Source organism: Acromyrmex echinatior, chromosome 4 (assembly GCF_024713525.1).
Source record: "Acromyrmex echinatior isolate Ae372 chromosome 4, ASM2471352v2, whole genome shotgun sequence".
Taxonomy (NCBI): domain Eukaryota; kingdom Metazoa; phylum Arthropoda; class Insecta; order Hymenoptera; family Formicidae; genus Acromyrmex; species Acromyrmex echinatior.
This window is the reverse complement of record NC_141855.1, coordinates 12120478-12145788: the sequence shown is the minus strand read 5'-3', so window position 1 is coordinate 12145788 and position 25311 is coordinate 12120478. Positions and strand designations below refer to the sequence as shown.

The 25311-nt window shown below is 33.4% G+C and overlaps 1 protein-coding gene across 6 annotated transcripts in view; it reads right to left on the bottom strand.

Annotated features, from left to right (window-relative positions):
* Nucleotides 1-626: 626 nt before the first annotated feature.
* Nucleotides 627-25311, bottom strand: part of Mxd (MAX dimerization protein) — a 41755-nt gene continuing 17070 nt past the window's right edge. For all 6 annotated transcript variants that reach the window (XM_011056792.2, XM_087405782.1, XM_087405783.1 and 3 more), the window contains exons 5-8: nucleotides 12610-12724; nucleotides 7856-8168; nucleotides 1874-2010; nucleotides 627-1441 (exon numbers count right to left, since the gene is read on the bottom strand). In XM_011056792.2, the coding sequence (XP_011055094.2) occupies nucleotides 1874-2010; nucleotides 7856-8168; nucleotides 12610-12724 (565 nt within the window). In that variant the 3' untranslated portion in view covers nucleotides 627-1441. The remainder of the gene's footprint in view (nucleotides 1442-1873; nucleotides 2011-7855; nucleotides 8169-12609; nucleotides 12725-25311) is intronic.

Genomic DNA, 25311 nt, shown 5'->3' with positions numbered 1-25311 from the left:
TTTCTAAGAATAATTTTATAGTTTTATCAGTAATGTAAAGCTAAACCAAAAAGGCGCGTATTTCAATAATAGATTCTCAAAATGCTCAATTACTGTCTCATTTTATTTGTTTTAAGAATTTAGGATTAAACCTGTAACGGAACGAAGAATTTCATCGTAGCTCGGTAACATGCTCATACTCCATTTCATTTTCATAGCTTTTTTGCTTCTCCTCTCTCTCTTTCTCTCTCTCTCCTCATCGCTTTCTCTCCTTTCGCTCTTTCTCTTGCCGCACAATACACGCGTCTATAAAATCTGCATGTTCTTAACAACATATAACAATGATTGTCATGATCTTCGTACAATTCTCGATAATTTACAATAATCTTCTTTTTCACACTCTTCTAGTTGTTCATGCTACTTTTTTTTCTTTCCTTTCTGCTCAATTTTTTTCTCTTATTTTCCATGCTTCCATTCCTTTTTCATCGACATCAATTTTCTGAAAAGTGGCTTATTTTTTGTTCGTCAAATTTTCTCCTATTTTTTCTCTTCTTACTTTCCTCATTTCTTCTTAATTCTCTACCTTTGTCCTAAATTATTTACCTTCTTGTCTATTAACTTTTTTCTTTTATTTCGTTTCTTTCATCTTCTTTTCTCCTCGTTGTTTTTCTTTTATTTTCATTTGAATGCATAATATATCAGACTTTACTGCGATTTCGGAAAATGTAAAATCTTCCATTTGCATTTACAGTTTTTTGAAAGCGGTTGGTTTATTTTCTTATTGATTTCTCCGATCAATATTTCCAAATGTTGTTCTTCTTAGCTGATAATATTTATATTTATATCCTTTTGTTTTAATCTGTTCTCAAACTGTTTTTCGTTTTCATATAATAACCTTAGAATGGACCATTTCTTCTGTCTTTAGTTTTTAATTAGTCTCTTCTTTTTTCAAGTTATTTATCTCTTCTTCGCAATATTCAATGAAAGTATTGAAGACTTCTTCTCTTCTTTATAATAGGCTAGATGATATCAAAGATAACGTTTCTTCTATTTTTTTTTGCGTCATGATTGATGTTTTTTGAGCCTTGGTAATCCAAGTATCTCGTAGCTCTTTCATATCTGATTTTTTAAATCTATTCCGTTTTGTTTGAAAATCTTCGCAAGTCGAGATATCCAAAAGACTTCTTCTTCTTCTTTTTCTTCTTCTTCTTCTTCTTCTTCTTTAACATTTGCCAGTCAGGCCATTTTGGAAGGACAAAGTTGCATTGAGTACGAATTTAAATGTGCATTTTATGTGTATATATGTAATGTGTGTATGAGTCGATATTTCGCGCGCCGTCAATTTTCGTACGCCCCGATGGATCTTCTTCCTTTCGCTCTATCTCCTATCCCCTATCCTTTTCCCTTTTCCTTCTTCAATCGTTTCTTCTTTCGCCGCCATCGCATCGCACCGCCTCTTTGTCTGCAAATAGCGCAGAGGAAGCAATGTGAGAATTTATTTGCCAACATCCACCACCCTTGTCTTCCTCGACTCTTGTCATCCTATCTTCCGCTTTTTATCCCTTTGGTGATTTACGTCCATTACACTCGTAACGGACTAAATACGGATTTCCCATATTTAGCATACGGTGTTTTATTCATCATAGAACGCGATCAACTATAGTTAACTCTTTGCTTTTATGCAATTAAGTTTGTAAAAATTTATTTTAATTCGAACACTCGATTTACTCATCTAAATTAATGTGATCTCCCTCAAAAGAAAATTTCCCTGCACTTTTATTCCAAACAGCGAACTCGGTTGTCTACATTATTCTACACTGATGCACTCTAAAGTGCACCAGCATACAATGCAAGCAACCGAATTCACTGTAAATTAATTGATCTATATACGTACCTAAAGATTGTCCATCATCTCGGAAAGAGTCAGTCTGGAGGTGGACATCGCGACACCGCTGTCGCTACTACTCTGTACGCTACTATGATCATCGGTGTCCGATTGATTGCTCGTGTAACCAATCACGTCCACTTCATCTGTGACAAAAAGAATGGATTCCACATTGTTATAATCTGGAAGAGAAGTCGATGACAAAATCATTTTTTATTTACGCGTCTAATACAACAAACACAAATAAGTTACATGTACCATCAAAATTGAAAATCGATTTTAGTTCCAAGAGAGATTAATTTCTTTTTGCTTATAATAATTAATACGTAATAAGAGCTGTTACGAAAAATTAGAAATTTATGCATCGGTATCTACTACTATTACGGCGCGCAGCTGGTTGCACATCTAGCATCTTTCAAGATGGCAGCCAGCTTAACATTTATCACGAGAGATTAATTAATAGCGAGAAGATCGTCTTCCTCTGGAGAAGTTCTACCTTCTTTCCACCTTTCCAGTTAAATTCTAAGCGTTTCTACCGTATTTGGCATCCGTTCCATAAATCTGTCAAAGTTGCTTCGTTTTCAAGCGATTAATCGGATTTTTTAATTCCATGCTAATTTACTCAAAGAAATATTTAAAGAATCCGAGAAGATTCAAAGAAAATGCAATCGATTAGAAGCATAAGCCGGCCATTCTAAGCTAAATTTACAACGAATTCGGTTGAACGCATCTGCGAACTGATGCATATTAAAGCCGTCGTACATTGATTAATTTAAATGCAAAAATAAATATAATATTTTCAATTATAAAATACATATTTTACTTGATAGTACAATAAAATGTATCGAGGATTTCACCTGTTTAACCTGTTTTTATATTTATATTAAACACACACCTACGTCAATTTGTGCACGGCGGTTTTGATACGCACCAGTGCGCACTGAGTGCGTCCAATTGAATTTGCTATTATTGGTTGTAAATATGACAGTTTTTTTAGTGGCGTGCTAAAAGCTCATCACGAGCGAGTCATAAGTATATAAAGCATTTTAAATAGTATCATTCTCCCCGTATCGAAAGCGTTCCCGTGACGTAAGGAGATGCACCGACGTATCAACTGCACGCACCGTCTGGCTAATACTCGCAAGAGACGAGTGCCGGCAAGGACGCGCCGTTATTATGACGTCATACTGTCAGACGAAGAGATGATGGGCAACAATGGGTGAAGGAAGGAGTAAAGAGAAGAAAGGGTAAACGAAGGAACATGATAGAGAGACTGCAGGGTGTACAGTAGCCATGACACCCGCTGGAAGGCACGGCTCGAAGAAGACGAGGGAGGTGTCGACCACACTTGCTAGCTACCCTCCCTCTCACTACCCGCGGCGTTCTGAGCCGGGGGTATTTTTCCATAATCAATAACATGCCTCTATTCTCGTCACACTAAGCGAACCAGATCTGCCCTCGTCACCACCCGCCTCTCCCTCTTTCTCACCCCTCTACCTTTTGCGTTCTCGACATCGCTAACCTGTCCAGGTGACAGTGGCGCTCAAAACACAAGTGGAAAGTATACAGATCGTAAACAGAGTGACAAATAAAACCACCAGATTAAAGTAGTCCAGATCGGAGTATAAATATCAAAAACAATTTTTTAATCTATTAAAAATACAATAAAATTTCAAATTTGACACAAAATTTAAGATTTAGACGTGAAATAAGATAAGGTGTACTAAGAGAATGTATACTATTAGAAATTGTTTTTCTTAATTGGTCATGGATATTGATTGCCGGAAGTGGGTGATGAATACAGAGTGGCGCGATTTGAGAGGCACTGATTAAAGCGGCGGTTTTAAGGGTGACACGAGTGGCGAGCAAAAGAGTTCATTAAAACCAGCGTCATGCGCACCCCTGGTATCACCGAATTCGTCACCTCCTCTCCCTTGCCTCCTCATTTCACGGCGTGGAACATAAAAAACACGCGAGACATTCGATGCATTCGACCATTTCTCCCTGATACGGGGATAAATTTCAATATTCCGAGTGAAGCGAATAAAAATAAGTCGCGCGTCACGTTTTCCTCCTAGTTAATCATTTCTCGTTATCACACGGCAACAACAAACAGTACGGTGCAACCCTGTTGCGTGTCCGCTTGTTTATCAGAAACAAATGGAAAAGAAGAAAGGCGGGGAGAGGGGCAGTTTTTACGGCAGATAACAATAATATCCGTCATGGCCGTGATAATTAACTCTTAGTTCGTCTTAAACAAAATTTTCGCAAAGATGCAGACATTTCAAGTGGAATCCAATATTAGACACTACAATTATCAATTCCAAATTAAGTGGATTGGTATTTATGTCTCTATTAATTTTAAATCATGTTCAACATCGACATGACGTTTTGCGGTAAAAGATAGAACGGGACAGATAAAGCTCCGATAAACTGTATCTCTCTCAGTTCTAAATCGCCAACTTCCGGCTTTGCTCGGCGAATGGATTATCTCAGTCTATTTATACATGTCGTCGCGGTCCCGATTAAGTCTCGATCGTGTCCCAACCTAGTTGCGATAAGTAACGTCGCGCGCGTGGTACAGTCACACCGGTCAGTATTTCTTTAGTCACGTGATATGCGTGAGAGATACACAATCACTTGCGCGCAGCGCGAAGTTATATGAAAACTTTTAAAACATAATCTGAGAAATTTTCGCGGTCAATTTTTTTACATTTCGTACGATCAACTATGAATATGTGTAATTGACAAAAAAATTGTTTTTCTTTCCTTTCTCTTCGCCGAATAAAATTCAAATACGTATCGAACCGGTCACATTCTCTTAAAAAAAATTCATTCAAAAAATAAATCAATAATTTATTTTACACAAAAGTGGATTATTTTCTTTCATTATTATTATAAAATATATTTCCCAAGTTGAATAAAATAGTTTATAATTTTATCATTCCCGTCCCTCCTCCTCTCTCGCTATTTTAAATTTAAGAATGTCGAATAAAAGTGCGAACGGATGCAATTTTTTTTTTGAAAATTTTGTCTTATTTTTGCCTTTTCTTTCCACATCCATCTTTCTTTTTTCTCTCATTTAAAATATTAAATAAAATTCTATTTATTATCACTCTTGTTAGATATCAAAAAGTTCTTATTTTAAATACAATTATTTAACGATATTATCAATTCATTATTTAGATTAATAATTGTTAATGATTATTATTTTAAATAATAGGATTAATAATCGTTAACTACGAAAAATAATAATCGTAAAAGTGAATTTAAACGTACAAGAATATTATAACAAAATTGTTATAATAGATATTTCCTAGATTCAAATTTATTAAGTACGTTGGGATTAAATGCACAACAAGGACATGATATTAATACATCATCAATAATTAATTTAACTATCAACAATTAAAATATTATTACATTATTTTTTGTTAAAAAATTTGTTAAAAAAAGCTTGATTGATTAGCTATATACATATATATATATATATATATATATATATATATATATATATGTGTGTATATTGTATTTGTTACTTACAATCTGTAATTGTGTCATACTACATTTTATATTTGTTTTCATTTTATTTGAAAGAAATTATGAGACAAGTACGGGGAAGGATTTGTCTGAAGGGATTACTTCGAACTGAAGAGAATCTGTACATGATTATTTTACAATGGAACATGTGTGTATTTAACTTGTCAAAGAGTCTCTCTTTCCTTTCCCACTTGTTGTTCTTTGTTTAGAAATACTCAGTCTCTGTTTCATGTTGAATTTCGCTGTATGTATCATAATTCTCTCTCTTATTTATTTTCTCTCAATTCTATATCTTTCAACCTTTCCCGCTTTAACCGATCATTCTTTTCGTATTTTTAGTGCATCGAATCTATATTTAATGATTGCAAAAAATAAATACATAATTCATCATCATAAACCCAAATTTTGGATTAGATCAAATATTAAGTTTTCAATATGTCTTGTATGACTAGTACCCAACTACAACATTTAGCCATAGCAGCATCGTGCAAATGACAAGGATCCGTTACTAATGGCAGGGATAGCAAATCTTAAAGAGGGATCTTATCACGTTTGGTAATTTAGCTAAGCGCAACAATCTCACAACATTAAGGTGCCTGAGGAAATCGTCCTGAAATAATTCCACGAGTATATATACATATATACATACATACATACATACATATATATATATATATATATATATATATATATATATATATATATGTATGCGTGTTTATGTGTGTGTTTATGTGGAAGAGAGTGTCTTATCCCCAGATTGCTACAACGCAAAACACATTCTATTTGAGTCCATAAATGTAAAGCCAGATTCACAGTGAACATATCTCGTAATGGAGACATGATACTCCGCAATCATAATGGTACATGTAAATACATGATTCCATATCGAGAACATTATTAATATAATAGAAAAGCACACACACATACACACACACACACACACACATTCACATATATAATTAATTTTAAAAAAGTATTAAAACGTATTTTTCGATTAAAAGTTTTTCGTGTATTTAATATTTAAAATAATTAACGATAGGAATAAAAAAGTTACGATAAATTCCGCTATTCCAATGCAGAAAGCGCGGCAAATTCGAGGTGGCTTTCGAAAAATAGCCGGTGTGGCACACGTGACTTATGATAAGTGCTTCGCCAGAGATATTCCCGCGGGATCATCAATTTCAACATCCCGCCCCCGCGCATACACCCCCGACGTTTTCCGATTTCCTTCGCCTTCCGCTAGCTCGAGCTCTTTTTTTTTTACTCCAGGAACTCCTTTGGAAAACTCATCCACCCCTGCAAGTTGCAATATTTCATGCGGTGGCGAATGCATTTTTGCGATATACGTCGTTGTAGTGGTGTCCCAACATAGACAAAATCTAAATTTTGAAAACTTTATCCAGATAAATACGATATAATCCCAAATTGTTATATGTATAACAATTTAAAAAAAATTACATTAACAATCGAGATATATCGTGTTATCTTCCTACTTACTGTTTAATTTGTAGAAATAAGAGAAAACTATAAAAATTATGCTGAGAAAAGCTCGGAAACAAAGTACAAATGTATTCTTTAAATTTATTTTTTCAAATTTTGAACAGGTAGGACCAACTTCACACAGGTAGAATATAATTATACAACTATTGTATCATTGCGTACATTCATATATGTGTTTGTTATGTGCATATTGTACACCGTGCTTAAACAATGACGCTTCGGGAAATTAAATAGATTCATTCGTTCGACTTTACGACATAGATAAAGTAATCCGCGTGGCTTCTATCGTACTGCTTTCCATCTTAATTCGTGACGATTAAGATTTAATCGACGGAATCAAGCTAGTTGTAGGAAAGAAGGTAGAGATCTTCTTTGAAGATTTTGCATTAGAAACGTAGTAAACTACGCAAAAATTTTTATAAGGAAAGAATTGCCATAAATTATTGCTAATCGCTATGCTCGATTGCAATTGAAAATTATAATTATTAGATTATTACATACAAAATGTTGTACTCTGAATTTTTCATTTTCAAAAAATATTTTTTTTTTTTTGTAAAAAAGAATGTCTTCTAACAATCAAAAGTAATGTATAAAAACTGCAAATGATCTCATTGTTTATATATTATTTAATAAAAATATATTAATAAAATATATATGTATTTTTATTTCCACGGAAAAGTATACGTTCTGTATTCTGACTTTATTATGGCATTATTATTAAAGTAATTTCACAGTTCTGAACTAATTCAATTAGTTTGATAGAACACGAGAGTTCTTTGTTAAAAATTTAATAAAACATGAGCCCAATATTTTTGCATCCGGGCGACGTAAAAGAGACTACCGGGAGAGTAAGGCAGAAAGAAAGACTGCGAAAAGATGTAAAGACGTTCCATCGGTAGAAAAGCATCTTCAATTTAACATATTTAATGATAATCTCATTGCTGTACTCACCGGACTCCGAGATGGATGGGCTACCTGCAGACCTGTCCGAGTTACTGGAGCTTCCGGTCGAGCTGGTGGATGCCGTGCCCAGGGAGCACTCAGAGATACTACGCCGCTTAGACAGCATCGCTGCGGAGGCGGTGGTGGCGGCGACGGAGTCGGTCGGCGCGCTCGTGCTAAGCCCGTGGAGGCCATGAAGCGCATGAAGGCCATGGAGGCCGGTCTGGTTCGTCAGCTGCTCGAGCCGCCGTCTCAGGAACCTGTGCTCGCGCGACAGCTGGTCCTTTTGCGAGGTATGCTTACGCTCGCGCTCCTCCAGGTTCTGTAATCGAACGATGTGACATCACATATGATCTCTCGCGCGCGATATCATATATGTAGTTTAAAATAACAGCGTTTCAATAACGTACGTGTGTACAACCTAACATATAGTACATATAGTGTAACATAAATATAATATAATACATATATAATATTAATTAAGAATATATGTAATTAATAAACAATATTTATACATATATAATATATACATGTAATATTTATGTAATACTATTTATATATAATATATTTTTATAGAGATGTCGCTCATTTACTACAATAACAATACAATTCAAAAAAACAGTTTTCCAAAAAAAAGTTTGAATATTTTGAATTATTAATAAAATAATTTTTGTAGTATTAATTTTAAAATGCAAGTTTGATGTAATTACAGAAAAACAAAAGTATGTAATATTAAAGTATATTTTTTCTTTATGTTTCCCGTTTTTCTTCTGCAAATAATTAAAACGTGACAATTTTTAGGTAATGTTGTAATAGTAAATAAGCGATATACTAATACTATTATGTATATGTACATATATATATATATATATATATATATGTGTGTACATAATATCATACAGTATTGTATAAACATTATACATGTATACTGTAATACATTTTAGAACAATTACAATTATATAGTAACAGTTACTGTACTAGCTAGCGAATATAATAATGTAAATAATTAATTTGTATATATATCATAATATTCATGATTATTTATATTTATTTATAATTTATCGCATCGATTTAATTATAACATGTTGGAAAACGTGATCTATTCCTTATACATAAAGTTTTAATTTAATTAACTATTTATCATTATATTAAATAACATTCCGTTTTTGTTCTGAGAACTGCCAATAGAATATCGGCCGATAATCGGTTTCCTTTGTATTGTATATAGCATGCTATTTCGTAACGCAACAGCGAGCGCTTACCAAGAAGAGGCCGACCAATTCCGGTGCAAATCACCGAACAGGAAATAATCGAATGCAACTAAATGTGTATTCCACTACGTAGTATTTGACATGCGTAGATTTGTCGGCTCTGCGAATTTTTTTCATTATGAACGTTTAGAATGGAAAATTTTAAAAGTTTTAAATTTTAAACTGGCACTTTTTCAAAATTCCAATTTTTCGATTCTGTTAAAAAATTTTTTTATTTTACTATTTCTAAATTTTAAATCTGATATCTCTCTTATTATTTTATTAATAATTCGAAATATTCAAACTTTTTTTGGAAAACTATTTTTTGAATTGTGTTGTTTTGTAGCAAATGAGCGTTATCTCTATAAAAATATGTATAATGCTACCTCAAGAGACACTAGATTTAAAATTTATTTATGGTGTGTGTGTGTGTGTGTGTGTGTGTGTGTGTGTGTGTGTGTGTGTGTGTGTGTGTGTCATTCTTAAAAAAATGTTAACATGAGAACAAAGATTGGCGAAGATCTCGCGATTGTTAAAACTATGGCACACAAAAAAACTCAAGCAGTAAGTAAGACATAAGCAATAAGGAAATTAATATGTTGGACTTGCTACTGCTTACGTTTTCTACTGCGATTAGCCATTTTAAGTTTTTTTAAGTGTGCCATGACCGATATGTTCCCGTAGTGAAAAAATTTAGGGCGGTAAGATAGCTGAGAATCAATGCTTTAGATATAGGATGGATGGCACTGAGGTAAGGAAGCAGCTCGGCGAATCACCTGATCACAGATTAAGGTACCACACGACAGGCGATGTGTTTGCGTGTGCGTGTTTATAGCGCGGCTGACATCGTGCTCGTAAGAAATTTCCTGATTTCGTGCTTTTCATTTTATTCGATATGAATTTACAACGGAGATAAAACAAGGCTAAGAAAAGCGTTAAGCGGAGCATACTCCGCCATAAAGCCAATCGACCGACCTCAGAAGTGAGACTCGGTTCACTCTTACCATTTACATTGTGTCGGCCGATGCTGGTTGCAATATACGTACAATCGGCATCAAAATTGTTGCAACGTTTTGTGTTACGTATTAATGTTAATGGAGGTCATATTTCCATCATAAAATTATTTAACATAAAATGGCTTTTTCTACACATCTAGATAATATATACTATATAGATAAAAAATACCAATAATGACATTTAAAAAGAAGAACAGTTCAAAGTCTTGAAAAATATGTTTAAAAAAAGTCTATAATAATATTTTATGATAATAAAGTAAAAATCTAGTTTTCTCGATTTAATACCATTCTCAATAAATTTTCCGCATTCCATAAAAATTGAAAATACTTATTTTCAACATTTGCTTACGTGTAATAAAGTTATATCGAGTTAATTATATCAAGCGTAAAAATTAAAAAATTGCTACAATATCCCATACTTTTGATTATAACTAAAAAAATTTCAAGCCATTCTTCCTATTCTTTATATCCATTTATTATTATACACATAGTCTAAATGTAGATGGATAAGGCGAAAAAGAAAAGCGTATAGAATAATTAGTGGTAGACGGAAATGTCTACCGAAGTGTGAAAAGAATCATGAAGACCATCAGGCAAAACAAAAAGGAAGAAATTCAAAGGCGGACAAATGAAGACTTACACGCCGCCAACCTCGCAAAACACGAATCGCTTCAACCCTCCACCTCATCCTTTCCTTCACGTCTTACTTCCTCGCGAGGGTGTAAACCGCCACTACAGAAACGACACTTTCATGTTTCTCAGTTCCTCTCTCTTATCACTATCTTCTCTCAACTTCTATCTATCCTCTTTTCAACCTCTTTATTCCTTTATCCTCCGCCTTATTTTTCGCTTTACGGAATATCTTGTCTCTACCATAATCCTACTGTCGTTGTCGAATCAATCAGGAAGTTACTATGTGAAGGTACAATATTAAGTACCGGAAAAAAAGTTTTGTTTTGTAAAATGACTTTTATAAAGTGAATGTGACAATCAAACGTTATATATCATGTTAAAATCATTCTTTTATGATGCTCCATCATTTTCCGATATTACGATCTTTATTACGTTTGCAGATGCCCTCTTAAATTACGCGTAGCAGCTTTCCTTCTCAAATGGCGAACAAACATTTTTCTCCTACCTAACGCAGGCACATAATATACACAGGTGCCCGCAGGTCAGATTGATGTACACGCTGAGTCTCCCACGCGGACTATGCATACACGAATGAACGGTGGATACGCACTGCTGCTTGCCATTCTATAGGGTGCTCCGAGTCCATCGTTCAGATCGTAACAGACGATGAAGAAATTACATCGATAAAATAAACGCCTTCACTTTTCACGCACGTTTATCACGAAACGATATTTTGCATATTTCGATAACTTTTAATTATCTACCTGTTTCTATTTTCTTATCTTGTAGGATTTATCGTATCATCCACTATGAATATCATTTAATAATTTACACATCCATTTATGGATGTGGGCGAGATTCTCTTGTAGCGTTTAAAAAAAATAATCCTATTTTCAAAGTAGATCTTAATGTTTAAGTATTTCACACAGTGCGAATTTATATACATATTCAATTCTGCAAATCGCACGCCGGAATCTTTTTCAGTCTTGAAACGCAATCATGAACAGAACTAGAATAGTAACATTGGCAAGCAATTTAATAATTTTGTTAATACGCATCTCTTTTAGCATCATTAAAAAAAAACTTTAGAAACAGAAGAAATAGATTGTATCTAAAAGACAACGCATTTTCGCGCCATAAAATTGTTTTCATTATACCAAGGAAAGATTTGAAGAGAAGACTATGTCTCGCGAAAAAGGAAGCAAAACAAATCAGGTAAATGGCGAGAAAGTCTCTTTAAGAATACACCTCGAGAATACATAGCCGGAACATAATGCACGTGCGCAAGAATGGTGAATATTTTAAGTACGTTTTACGAGAACAATTTACTCGAGGAAACAAAGAACACGCGCCTTCGTCACCTGTTCGAATCACTGCGCTTCTATCCACGTCACCCTGTAGACTGCGTGGAAAACTCTGACACGCACACACGCGCCCGCCGCATTTGCTCGGTACGCACGCCATTGTCCCTGGCAGTCTGTAATTTACTAACTACGCATCTATTGTGCATCGCCACTCTGTTTGCTGCAACACCTTGCTCTGCCTTTCTTTACACCGCGTGTAGCTCTTCCTCCGCCCATTTGTCCCTTCTGAACCTATTTCAATCGGGAAACAATGTTTCTAATGCGTTTCCTGCTTATATCTCAAATTCTGAGTTTAACCTCTCTTTCTCTCTTTCTTTATTTCTTCAGTAATAATAATCTTTCGCAGATAACATTCTTATGTAAAGAACTTTAAATTTCAATCTAACAATAAGTGATCATTAGCTGTCGAGTAAGACAAAAGAATAATCTGTTTTCTGGTTTTTTTATTATGATAACCCGACTTTATATATCAATTTTAGTAATTTGACTGATTTACTCACCTTGATAAAACGCTTGGCCTTGGTCAAAAGACCCAACGTGGTGTGTCTCGAGGTTTCAGGCCCGAGTGGCACTAGCAGCTTCAGCTTCTCAAGACAAGTCCTAAGATGGGCTCTCCTGTAACAGAAAAAAAAATACTATCGTAATCAACTGCAATATCTTTTGCTTTTTGCGTGTTATACTGTGAAAAATTTCTGGTTAAAAGCCAGAAGATTCTGACCATATCAATCAGAATTCTCATTATCTCAACTAGAATCCCGACTAGATTTAACCAGAAAATTCTGATTTATTCTGATTATTTCCATCAGAATTCTTATTAATACAATCAGATTTTTTTTCTATATTACTCTTATTATAAATAATTGAATTGCACTTTTATGTACCATTCTATTAGCCTTATCTCTATAGATAATCACTGATATCAGTGCCAAGCATGCCACTGATAATCAGTGAATGAAATGTGAGATCCTTAACCTAGCTCATCTTTATTATGTGATCTAATTAACTTTGTTTTAGTGCATAAATGAATATAGTATTGGAAAATTGAAATTAATATGTAAATATCAGTATTTTAGTTATATAATGCTCAAGCATTTTTCCTTTTTTAATTAAATTTCACTGATTATCAGTGTCAAGTAAGCCACTGAGTAATTAGTGACTATTCACTAGTTCAGATTTAGAGAGTAGGCAATTATCGCGATACAAAATGTAAAAATCTTTTTTTTAAAATAATATCTCAATTATCGTGGAAAAGAAGTTTGTAAAGGCATCCATTTTCGGCGAAAATATACTGTTGCGAGGATGCGTATCGCATGTACCGAACATGTACGCCATTAGTGGCATTTAATTATAAGTTTACGACTGCTTTATAGTCACCATTCTGGAAAATAAAGACTCCGACGACGATAATGGAAGAATGAGACCACGGAAATTTCGAATTAAGATGAATTCACACAAAAACGAAATGTTAAAACAAGAGACATAAATGAAAAGAAATATAGAAAATAAATGAAAAAGGAAATTTGTCGCTTTCAAAATTAAGTTGTTATACTTCAATCTCTTTTTTTCACCACCGAATATTTCGTCGGGAAAGAATTTTTCTTATATGCATGATATATACCATGGTATGTGAATAGAGCTTAAACCCATCCAGAAACAGAATGACGTGTTTGCACGTACATTTTACGAGAAACAATAAGTCCGCTCTAACTTAATGACGTCATCAAACGATATTATGCCCCGCGAGCTGCAGAATGGACATGTTTCAGCCGTAAATAGATGCGTTTCTATCTACATAGCCTTACGTCTATGTCTCCGTCTGGGCATGTACACGACGTATGTATGTACAAGACATATCTGTAATATTGATTATGCTTTCATCATCTTCTTTAGGATATAATTTTCCTTCGATGGAACTATTAAGGATAATCACCATTTAAATTAACAATATTACATATTCTTGTAATTAAAATAAAAATTTGAAATAAATAAATCTTCGATATTTTTTTTTTTGTTTCATTTTGCACCTTTATTGAGAAAACTCAAATGCCATTGCAGAGAATTAAAATATCGTGAAAGAGTATCTTCCTGTAAAAAGTGCGTTTTTCAAGAGCACTGCATGGTTCCTGCCATTTTCAATCAACAGCAACATTTTTGTCGTGATAGCGGAAGAGCAAGGGAGGGGAGGAGTAGAGAAGCGATCCTTCAATCAATGGCAGCGTGTGACAGCGGCATTATGAAATTCCTTTACCAGTAGGGGTTACCCTGATGAATAAATACTTCGCACGGAATTCCCGCGCGTTGGAGTCGTTGGGGTAGTTCGGCAAAGACGCGGTTACGGACCCCGCGGATCGGGGTACGTATGCGGAAGATTGCCCTCAAAGGGAGAATGCCTTGGAGACGCAACGAGCGGCAACAGTCGAATATTAGTCGATAATTCGCCCGCAAAGTCACCGAGCGGAAAACGAGCAATTCGCTTCACTGTTTATTATTTGCACTGCTTATTTTCTATTTCACGATTTCGAGACATCTGATATCTTTCCTTTTAATCGAGGATTTCAAGATATACTGAAATTTAAACAATTTACGCGATTTAACTGCAAAATGGAACTAGCTGCGCTTGAGGCGACTTGTATAAAGCGCGAACAACGTTGCGTTGCGTAGCCAAGCCTGGCGGGAGCAATGGCCGGCCATGAGTTAGATCGCTTTAACAGCCGCCTGTAAACAGCCTCGTAACTTTACTTCTCCTCCCGCTCCGATATCTTTCCCCCCTCCCCCCTCTACCCCCTTTCTTCTGTCTATCTATCCATCCCATTACACTGCTGCATCACCATCCCCCTTGTTTCATATTCGTCTTTCATCCTCTATCTCTTTTTATCCCCGCGTCCTTGTCTTTATTCTTTCTCTCTTTCTTTCTTTCTTTCCATTCTATTTTTATTTTTACCTTGCTCTATTACACAATTAATTATCAATGCTAAAATTTCTCTATAATTTATAATTATGCTACCGTATTGATTCCAGTTACATTATTTATATCCACATAATACGATTTATTGCGACATTGAATCGTGAATATCTATCTATTTATTCTAACAATAAAAATTCTGTATAATTTACTAATTTTTATTAATGTAGTGTTCTGATTCTAAAAAATCAAGTTGTTCTTTTATTTGTTGTGAACAATTATGTATTAATTAATTTTTAATTTTATAATCTAACTATTAAACATCGTGTTTTTGTTGCTTCTATAATATTCGTAGACTATTTAGAATTAGTTTTAAATCTATCTAAATTAAGGATAATGTCATTTATATTGTATTAAAATATGGCATTAAACAATAAAACTTGTCACTTATATTCTATTAAAATATGGCATTGATCTCAAACAAAAAAAAAAGATGAAGAGTTAAAAGTTATTTCGATCTAGCTACATAAAATACTGCAAAGAGATATCGAAATATTCTGGATATATTGGAGGGAGGGAAATAATTAAAATTTATTACTTTTAAAATATAGTAAACATAGATTTGTTCACAAAATAAAATTAAAAGTAGCCAAAAACGTTTTCAACGCGCAAAGTTGTATGAACAAATATGATAAAATATATAATATACATATAAAAACAATTAATTATTCATTACTCCAGAAGCAAATAAATACCAACAAATTCTTAACTCTCATTTTCAATAGCTTAGATATCAATCAATTAAGTCCAATCGGTTTTTTACTAAATTACTATTAAACGATGGGATTTTCTCAACTCCAACATTCTTAAATTTTTGGTAAAATTAGTATCCTTGATTAATCGGGCATTAAGCCCGAAGGAAAGGTCGACCATTCAGGGAAATCGAGCTTTCGTTTGAGGGGGGATAGTTTAGCAATTCATTAGGACGGACACTCGAGACTCGAGACTTAGGCGAACTTGGACTTCCTTCAACTGACGCTCACTCTATAGAGAGGTCGGATAGAGAACGAGAGAAAAGGAAGAGAGAGAAGCAACTAGAGGCATTACTGCAAAATACCGTTTGTAGACACAAGCGAAATGGGTCTGGCTTAATTAAACTGTATGCAGCTTTCCAAAACGGGATTCCATTTAAAGCTGAGCTTTGCCTCAGATCTCCACAAGCTCCTTTTCGCGGAAGGTTTTTTCTCGTCTCTCATCTTTGACCCTCTCAATCAATCGCGCAAAGTTATAATTTCAATCGTACCAACTCAACGTGAGATAAATATTTACATTTATGACAAAATGATTATTTCTGAATATGACATTTTTGTAGAGCTTTTCATAACCTTTAATCGATTATGTATAATAGTAGTATCTCAGTAATTTTAATACTGCAAAAGAAAATGTGTTAACTAAAACGGATTATTGTATGTATATAAATATTGTAATTTTTCAACAGTGCTCTTATAAAGCTGATGCCATTTGATAATCATTAAATGTTACATACACAGATATCAATCTTTTACAAACATATGATTTTGAACTTTTACGAAACATTCGACATTTTTAAAACAAATTTGTAAAAATGTAGAGAAAATTGTGAAATCTTTCTCCAATCATTTTATTAACCGTAACATTATTATATGTTAAAAATATTTCATAGAGATATTGTATCAAATACTTAATATAATTAAGGAATAATTATATTAAGAAATGTTATATCAAAAAGTATCGGTCAAATTAACGTACAAAAATTACAGAATAAAAATCTTGATATGCATTGTATGGGACACCCGGTATAGTTGAGTCTACACTCACATGGGTATTCACCAGCATGTGTAGATGCATACGGACAGCTGTGTAATGCTGGTTTCGCTTAATTAAGCTGTTTCTAGTTGTGTCGAAATCCTTAGTGAACGACAAAGGCGAGTCCGCACGTGCCTTCATTAGACTCCCTCAATTCGGAGTGGCAAATCCTGAGACCAGCTCGATCGTATGCCCGAGGGATTTAGAGGTAAATGCACGTCCTCTTCGGTATTGGGGAATGTATTACTTTATCCGTTTTCTATGCTTCTGTAAAAAGAATACGAGACTGAAAATTCATGCGTCATTGTATAAAACATCCCCTGGTCCTGCCACATTAAGTTAACTTCATAGCGTTACATATTACGTGTATGAAGCGAGGAAAAAAGCACAAATTGACAAAAAAATGGCGTATACTCAAACAGAAACGCTGGCCAATTGCCACCTTAGTTTTAAAGTCGATGGCACAGAAGAGCGTTATTCTTCTGCTCTCTCCTACGCCCATAGCACCCCTTTTCTCTCTGTATCTGCGGTTCTAGATCACATCTCCCCCGGCAACTTGATCTTGACCTTTCGAACCCCGTACGTGATTGCGCCGGCTATTTCTCCTCGTATATCCCTTCTTTTACTCTAGCTTTCTTCCTCGTCCTCTTCTGTTCCTCTATACAACTTTATTTTATATCTTCTTCGTATCAATGTAAGTTATGCTCAAAATGTAACCAGAGATAGTTTTCCGCCAGAATTAATTTTGCTGAATTTAACAGCATTTCTTGTATTAGTCCTATAAAATTTTCAATTCAATTTCTCATATATTATATATTCACATTCCTTCCTCGTCCCGCTTCGGAAAGCTTCGAGTTAAGAAAAAACCGAGCATTGGCTGACGAGTCGTTTTGCTTTTTCCGGGGACGAGGATAAAACTTCGTTGATCATAAAATTTGGAGTCTTGCAGAAAGTTCCTTCCTCTCCCTTCGCCCTCTCTTCTACTATCTCAATAAAACTTTCATCGCGCTTTAAAGTCTCGTTTGGAATCCGTCGAAGGGACAGCAAACCGGAAAACTTCACGGCTATCTTTCTCAGCGATATTGTATTTCAAATATAGTTCAATCCTTTTGGCCTTCATAATACATTTCTTTCATTTTAAATGCCGAAGATGCGAAGACAAGTACATAATAAAAAAAGACTAAAATGAATGTGATTAACTCTTACTTTTGAAAAGTAAGAATTAACTTGGCGATTCATAATGTGCGCCAAATGCGAGAAAAGTATTGTGCGCGTAATGAAAAGTATCCAAAATTTTTAAACAAACAACGCTTTATTCACATTCGTTGCGCAGTCACACAGTTTCTCAATGATAAAATCGCGCGGTTATCCTTCATGACTTATTCAATGCATGACTCGAACGTAAAGCTTTTCCCGTCTCCCACCTCACCGATGTATCCATTCTAGTATTTCCGTACCCTCGATCCAAGATCTTTCTCTTCTTAATACGGCACAGAAGAAGCAGAGGTAGAAATACAATACCAGAATGTATTAGATTCCTGTTAAATTCATCCAGAAGTGAAAAATCGCACAGCTTTAAAATGATTTCATTCGATCAAAATTATCGCCTTTAGATTTAATACTCTTGTTAAGTAGAAAAAAAATTAGAGATGTATGTAAATTCACATACAGAAATATTTAAGCTCTAAAATCTAAAAATTTCGACCGAAAATTAGGATTTCTTTTATTTATAAGTGTAGGAAAAATTTTTTTGTTTCCAAAACGCTCTAAATTAATGATTAAAAATAGAACTTGATAAAAAAAAGAAAACGATAAACTTTTTACATCATCAATATAAAATATTGTATAAAATATAAAATAAACCGCATAAAAACAATAAAACATACAAACCGCAATAATAAAGTTGTAATAAACTGTAGTAAAAAGTATGACTTACGTCAAATACGGCTATTCGTACATTATTTATGGACAATTTTCTTCCGGCTTGGGTCAGGTCAGGTAAGAGGGACAAAAGTGCACGATCATCACGAGTTATGGTTACGAGCTGCATGCCGCGATTAGACGATTAGAACCTCGTGAACATTATCTGTCATTATGGACGCAACAAGGCTATCTATATATATATATATATATATATATATATACATACACACACACACACACACACACACACCTTCTCAATTTCTGTCTTCACGTTTCTTACAGCCTGCAGTTTGAGAACCTGAATGCTATAACCAGGTTATCTCTACTTTACTCCAAAACAATGATACACATATTCAAGATTTTAATGACTATTGCTACTCCCCACTCATGCTACTCATAGCGTGGAAGACTTTTTGCGCTATTTCAAGATTTGCTATTACGAGGTTCCAGAATCAGAATGTATAAAAATTATGGAGACGTTAAAAGCTGATTGTATTATTGCGTTGTTCTCATATTATTCGGCAAATAATAAATTTATCTTTATTTTTCTTTTTTTTTTTTCTTTGGATTTGATTCGTATGCGCGTCTAGATAAACATCCATAACCTAAGTAACCTTTCACCGAGCACGTACTGTGCTCTTTTCTGGAACGATACAGTTATTCGCTAGAGCACGTCCGACCGTTAGCCAGACTCCGATAATCGTGTGTAGCCTGTCTATAGGTCGAACCAGGTCGAATGCAACATTTGTTGCAGTTGAAAAACCACGATGAGCGCGTTTCATCCTTTCTCCATTTCTGTATAATTTTAGATATATTTTCATTTACACGCGAATAAGGTTCCATATCTGAATCACAAGAAAAAAGTAACTAATGTGTACTTTTTAAAAAAAAGATGATGATCCAGAAAGAAGAGAGGAAAATTTTTTTATGAATTAAATGTATAGATACTTAATAAAATAAAATTTCTAAAACATAATTTTTATTTATAATTCTTATTAAAAATGTTTTATACATATTTTCAAAATGATAACAAATTATAAAAAAATTACAGATTATTTTAAATCACGTTTAAAAATAACACGACGAATTTGGTTTACTATCTGGATCATAAGTTATTTTAATAAATATTAGTATTTTTTTTTTTAATTTGTGCTCTAATAAAAATATATGAAAGTGTATTATAAAATAAATGAGAAAAATCTATTTTTTAATATAAAGTACTTATTAATATAAGTAATAATATATATATATAATACAAGTTTAATATTATATATTCAAAATTATTTGCGTAGTTACATTGCAATGCATAAACTTAGTTGTCCAGTAAATAAACAAAATATTTATTTGTTCTATATATCTTTGTAACTAATCAATGAATCGCAATAAAACTTTTTTTTAGATTATTTTGAGTATTTAAAGTACTTATAAAAGAAAAATGTAAATTTTTTAAATTATTTTTTAAATTTTAACTTTTAACAATAAAAATAATAATAAATAAAATAAATATATTAATAAAATATGTTATTAAACAAAAATATAATCTTATTCACACAACTTTCGTATGTATATAGTTTATTTGAAGTAAATATTAAACATATTTTCAAATTTAATTTTCTTTGCAGGGATTATACGTCTAATACATCATTAAATTTTTAAAATAAGTTGATTTTAAACGCGAAAGCATTTTTGCGTTACTTAGAAATAATGTATATTTATAAAAAAAAATTATAAAAAGTTACTCCATAACATTTTGTTATTTCAATTTTTAAGGTTTTTTTATCTGAGATACTATAAATAGAAGGAATAGGTGACGCGCACGTCACCTTTTAAAAATTCGAAAATAATTTCAACGTTACGTTTTAAGTCAGACCATTGCATGAAGCAGAACGAGAACAACTAATGTCAACGGTGAGAATGCGATCTTGTCAACGAATCGACGTGGCTTAACCTTTGCCGACGATTTCACAAACCAAGAGGATTCGACTGTCTAACAAACACGAATGTGCGAGAGTACCGCACTTTGGTTCACTTTCACCTGCACGGGTTCGATGTACTCCGCGACGCAATTGCAATGGCACAATATACACATCACGTTGGGTTACGTCTAACGGAATAGAAGAATTGAAGTTGTAAGAGTGTCTCGAAAAATCTCATTTAAATATATATATTGTGAAAAAACATAAAAAATAAATAAATAATGCAAAGTGATTTTTTTTAATTATAATTGTGTAATTTTGGAGACAATTTTTATTCAGGTAAATTGAGAAAAAAATTATTCATTTGAAAATAAATTAAATTATCTCGTCTTTCCTACTTTCAATAAAAAAATGTATGTATTTAAATCAAACATTATATTTTACTTAAATACATATATCCTCCAACAAAAGAAATAAAAAAAAATACATTATTAGTGTACAACTTAATTTTCGATCTTTTTAAAAATGTGTTTATTTACATAAAAATGAATAATCTTTCTATCTTCTTGAGTCTAACAAAAATTTTCATCTAACAATTCTCTTTGTCTTCAATTTTTTTTTATTGTCTAGGATATTTTATCTAGGATATTTTGGAGACTAAACCTTGGAGATTAAAATTGTTATCCCAAAACTTTTAGAACCATTTTTTACACATACCTACTATAAAAAACAGTATTTTCACCTAAGGTTGAGCAAATCATTTCCTTAGTCTCGCCAGCATTTTTCTTCAGTTGAAATGTAAAAAGGAGGTAATACATTAAATGCTGCTTTTCGAACATCACTTTCATTATTCAAATTTTGAGATTATATTTGTGCCGACAGCACTGCCAATTATTATACCTCGTTTTAAAGCTAAAGGATGGCGCTTTAAAATGACTATATAGTGGAAAAAAAAATTTTTATTTTAATTTTAATAGGTGCTGTAGTCGATTAAATGTAGGGGCCGAGAATTAAGTAGTACACCTAATAATTTATTAGTCAAATAAATAATTAGTTAGTCAAAGAGATAATATTTTTATACACACGTGGAATATACAGGGTATTTGATAAAGACTGTAACAACGTTTAAAGATAAATTTCTAAGATTATTTTGAGACAAAAATTTTAATATCAAAATGTCGAGGCTTTAATAATTTTTAAATTATGAGCACTTGTTATCGAATTATACCACCTGAAGTTCGCATATTCAGATATGATATGGAAAATCCAACCACATCTATAAGCGCGCGAAACTTAAGCGGCATAATTCGCTAACTTTAAGTACTCATAATTAAAAAATTATTATACTTTCGACAACATTTTAGTATTAGAATTCTCATCTCAAAATAATCTCAGAAATCTACTTTTAAGTGTTGTTACGACTTTATCGAATGCCCTGCATACTATATATAGCCGGTCACAGAAAAGTTGCAACATTTTTTCGATGGGTTTCGAAACTCAGCCTTGTTACACACATACACACATACAGAGTGTCTTAAAATTCGCGGACATGGATTGCACAGCGTGATTGTACGTACCAGAAGCACCTTCTTCTTTGGCAAAACTGCGTTCAAACAGTACTTTTTAAATGAGAACAATTTTAAGCTAACGAATGAGCGTCCTTGTTACACATAATGGATCAGGGGCGACGCACATACAGCATGGCGCGGTGTATGAGCGTTATTATTTTACTATTTTGATAAAGATTTTATAAAAATTATACATGATATCGAAATATCACTGTTTTGAATAAAACTTACTTAAGAAAAAAATTTTCTAATCGATATCGCCAAAGAAACAACTGAAAATAAAATAGTAGATTAGACAATTCATGCTTTAATTTATTAAGTTAAAAATGTGGTTTTTTTTCAAGGTCACAAACATTTTCAAAACGTTGAAATAATGATCTTGTATCAAAATTATTTACGAATTGTCTAATCTATTATTTTACTTTCAGTGATTTCTTTGGCGATATCGATTAGAAAATTTTCTCTTCTTAAATAAAGTGTATTCAAAATAGTGATATTTAGATATCATGTATAGTTTTTATGAAATCTTTATCAAAATAAAATAATAACGTATACACTCATACGCCGCGCCACGCTATGTATGTGCCGCTCCTGATCCATGGAACGTGGAACGCTCATTCATTAGCTTAAAATAGCTCTCGTTTAAAAAGTACTGTTTAAAATATAAATTAATGTAAACTTAACTTAATATTTTGTGATAAAAAGGGTATAAAATACATCATCTTTATATGTGAAACCATATTCTAAAGCATTATTTAACGTATTTCCATGACATTTATGATATTTTATTTATTACTGTTTTACGAAAAATCATCCAACTATGATTTATATATACATATATATAACATTAAAAAATTTAAATTTTACATTAATATAACTCAATTAATATAGCTTAATGTTATAAACTCAACTCAATAATATTTTGTGATAAAAAAAATATAAAATAATTGTGTCCAATCGGATAGAATAGCCAAACAAATTAAATAAAAATTATTCAAGTAATATCAGATTCGAGTTTGAACATTGCATTGTTCAAACACCGGAAAATTTTACACCGAGTAGAGATTTGATGGACGCGTCGTGAAAATCTGAACTAGAAAGAAAGAAAAAAAAGGGCATCACGAAAGGTTACGACGTGCGGCACGATCTCGCGGAAAGGAAAGAAAGAAGAAAAGGAAAAAAGAAGTAGTAGGATGGCCGACACTCTACTCGGATACCAGTTGGCACAATCTATTAAACGCGATCTTTGCTAGACACGACCTACACAACCGCCGTGAAGAAAAAAAAAAGAAAAAAGACCAATCGCCATCCCAAATGCCGAGAATCCACGGAACAAGAAAGAAAGCAAATAAAAAATCCGCGGACATTGACCCTCTCTATGTCCGATAGCGTAGCATTTGTAACTTCTCAGATTTTGACATTGGACGTTTTTAAACAATAAAGTTAAATTATTAGAAATTTCATATAATTTTAAAATCAAAAAGAATAGATATTTAACGTTACATTCGATTTCGAAATCATGCAAGAACATATGAATTCCTCAATGACTCTTTTATATTTTTTCATGAAATATTATTTAACTAAAAAATATTATTTAACTAAAAAAAAATCGTTAACACATCGCAAGAAATAAATTATACTCGAACAATATCTATATCAAAGAAAAAATTTACACAAAACTACAAAAATCGTGCACTGAAAGAAAAGGTTGGCTGAATATGGCATAACATTTTTAATTGGTTATAGCAGCCAATTTTTGATTGCGTTAGCCTATCGAAATCCTATGTTGACATTGCGGATAGATAGACTAACGCAACCAAAAATTGGCTGTTGCAATCAAAAATTGGCTGCTGTAGCCAACTGAAAATGCTATGCCATATTTTACCATCTAATTTGTTGCAGCAGCCAATTTTTCTTTCAGTGTGATATAAATTATTTGAGAGAAGAAGTAATCCCACAATAATAGCAATCAATGAGTGTTACTAAAATCTCTTAGAGAAGTTATTGACAAGAAATTGTTTCTTAAGGATGCGCTTCACACCAGACCTGCCAACGTGTTTCCTTCCAATCTCCTCGTATTTCTTCTATAAAAATCCTTTTCTAAGACGAACCCACAGACAAATCGTGATCTCACCGTTCCTGCTGGCTTCGCAGGACGTGATCGTTAAGGAAGCGAGCAGGACAGCAGTAGAGGAAGGAAGGAGAAATCCCCAAAGTGCACCTCCGTTCTAAATCCTGAGACTCCTGCCCCATAGAATTAGGTGGAGGTCCTTCAGCACGGTGGAAGTTAAGGTTTCCTTCCTGAAAGTCCAATCCCTTTCAACGATAGGGGTATATCCCAGAAGACGACGTCGTTCGCATTGCGGTGAAGAGGGAGCGGGATGATAAGGAGAAGATGGAGGATAAGGAAAAAGAGGTCTTATCCAATAGCTGATCCCGAATGTCCCTAACGAGCACAATAGGTCAGGTATTGCGCAAGCTTTCGCTGACTCGACTCGCACCTCTCGAACACGATTCGTCCGCAATAAAAAGTGCGGAAGACGAGTTATATGATCCGACCGTCTCATCCGAAATATGATTATTTAAGCATCGTATTATCGACGTGTCTATAAAAGATTATTTCGTATCGTATGACATCTCCCTCAATGAATAAAAAACTCAACATGCCAAAACAAAACAACGCAATGAAAAAGAAACACTGAACGAAAATAATCATTGTTTTTTTTTTTCGTTGTATGATCGCACGTTATCTTTCCTCATTGACATCTGAATAAGAAACAGATAACAAGTTTAATAAATATAATTTTTCTTTTTTTTTTTTCTCATTTAGAATGATTCACATGTGCTCGAAAAGTTCATAGGTTGTGTTCTTGCGAGACACCCAGTATGCATGACGAGCGAACGTTCGATTTCCCTTCATCGTGTCCTCACTTCCGGATGGAAATGGAAGCGAGGTCGATCGAATTGGCTCTCGTGCAGGGAATCAGTACGAGGAACTATTCCAGAATCGCATGGCTCGGACGACCTCCACCTTGAAATCACAATCAG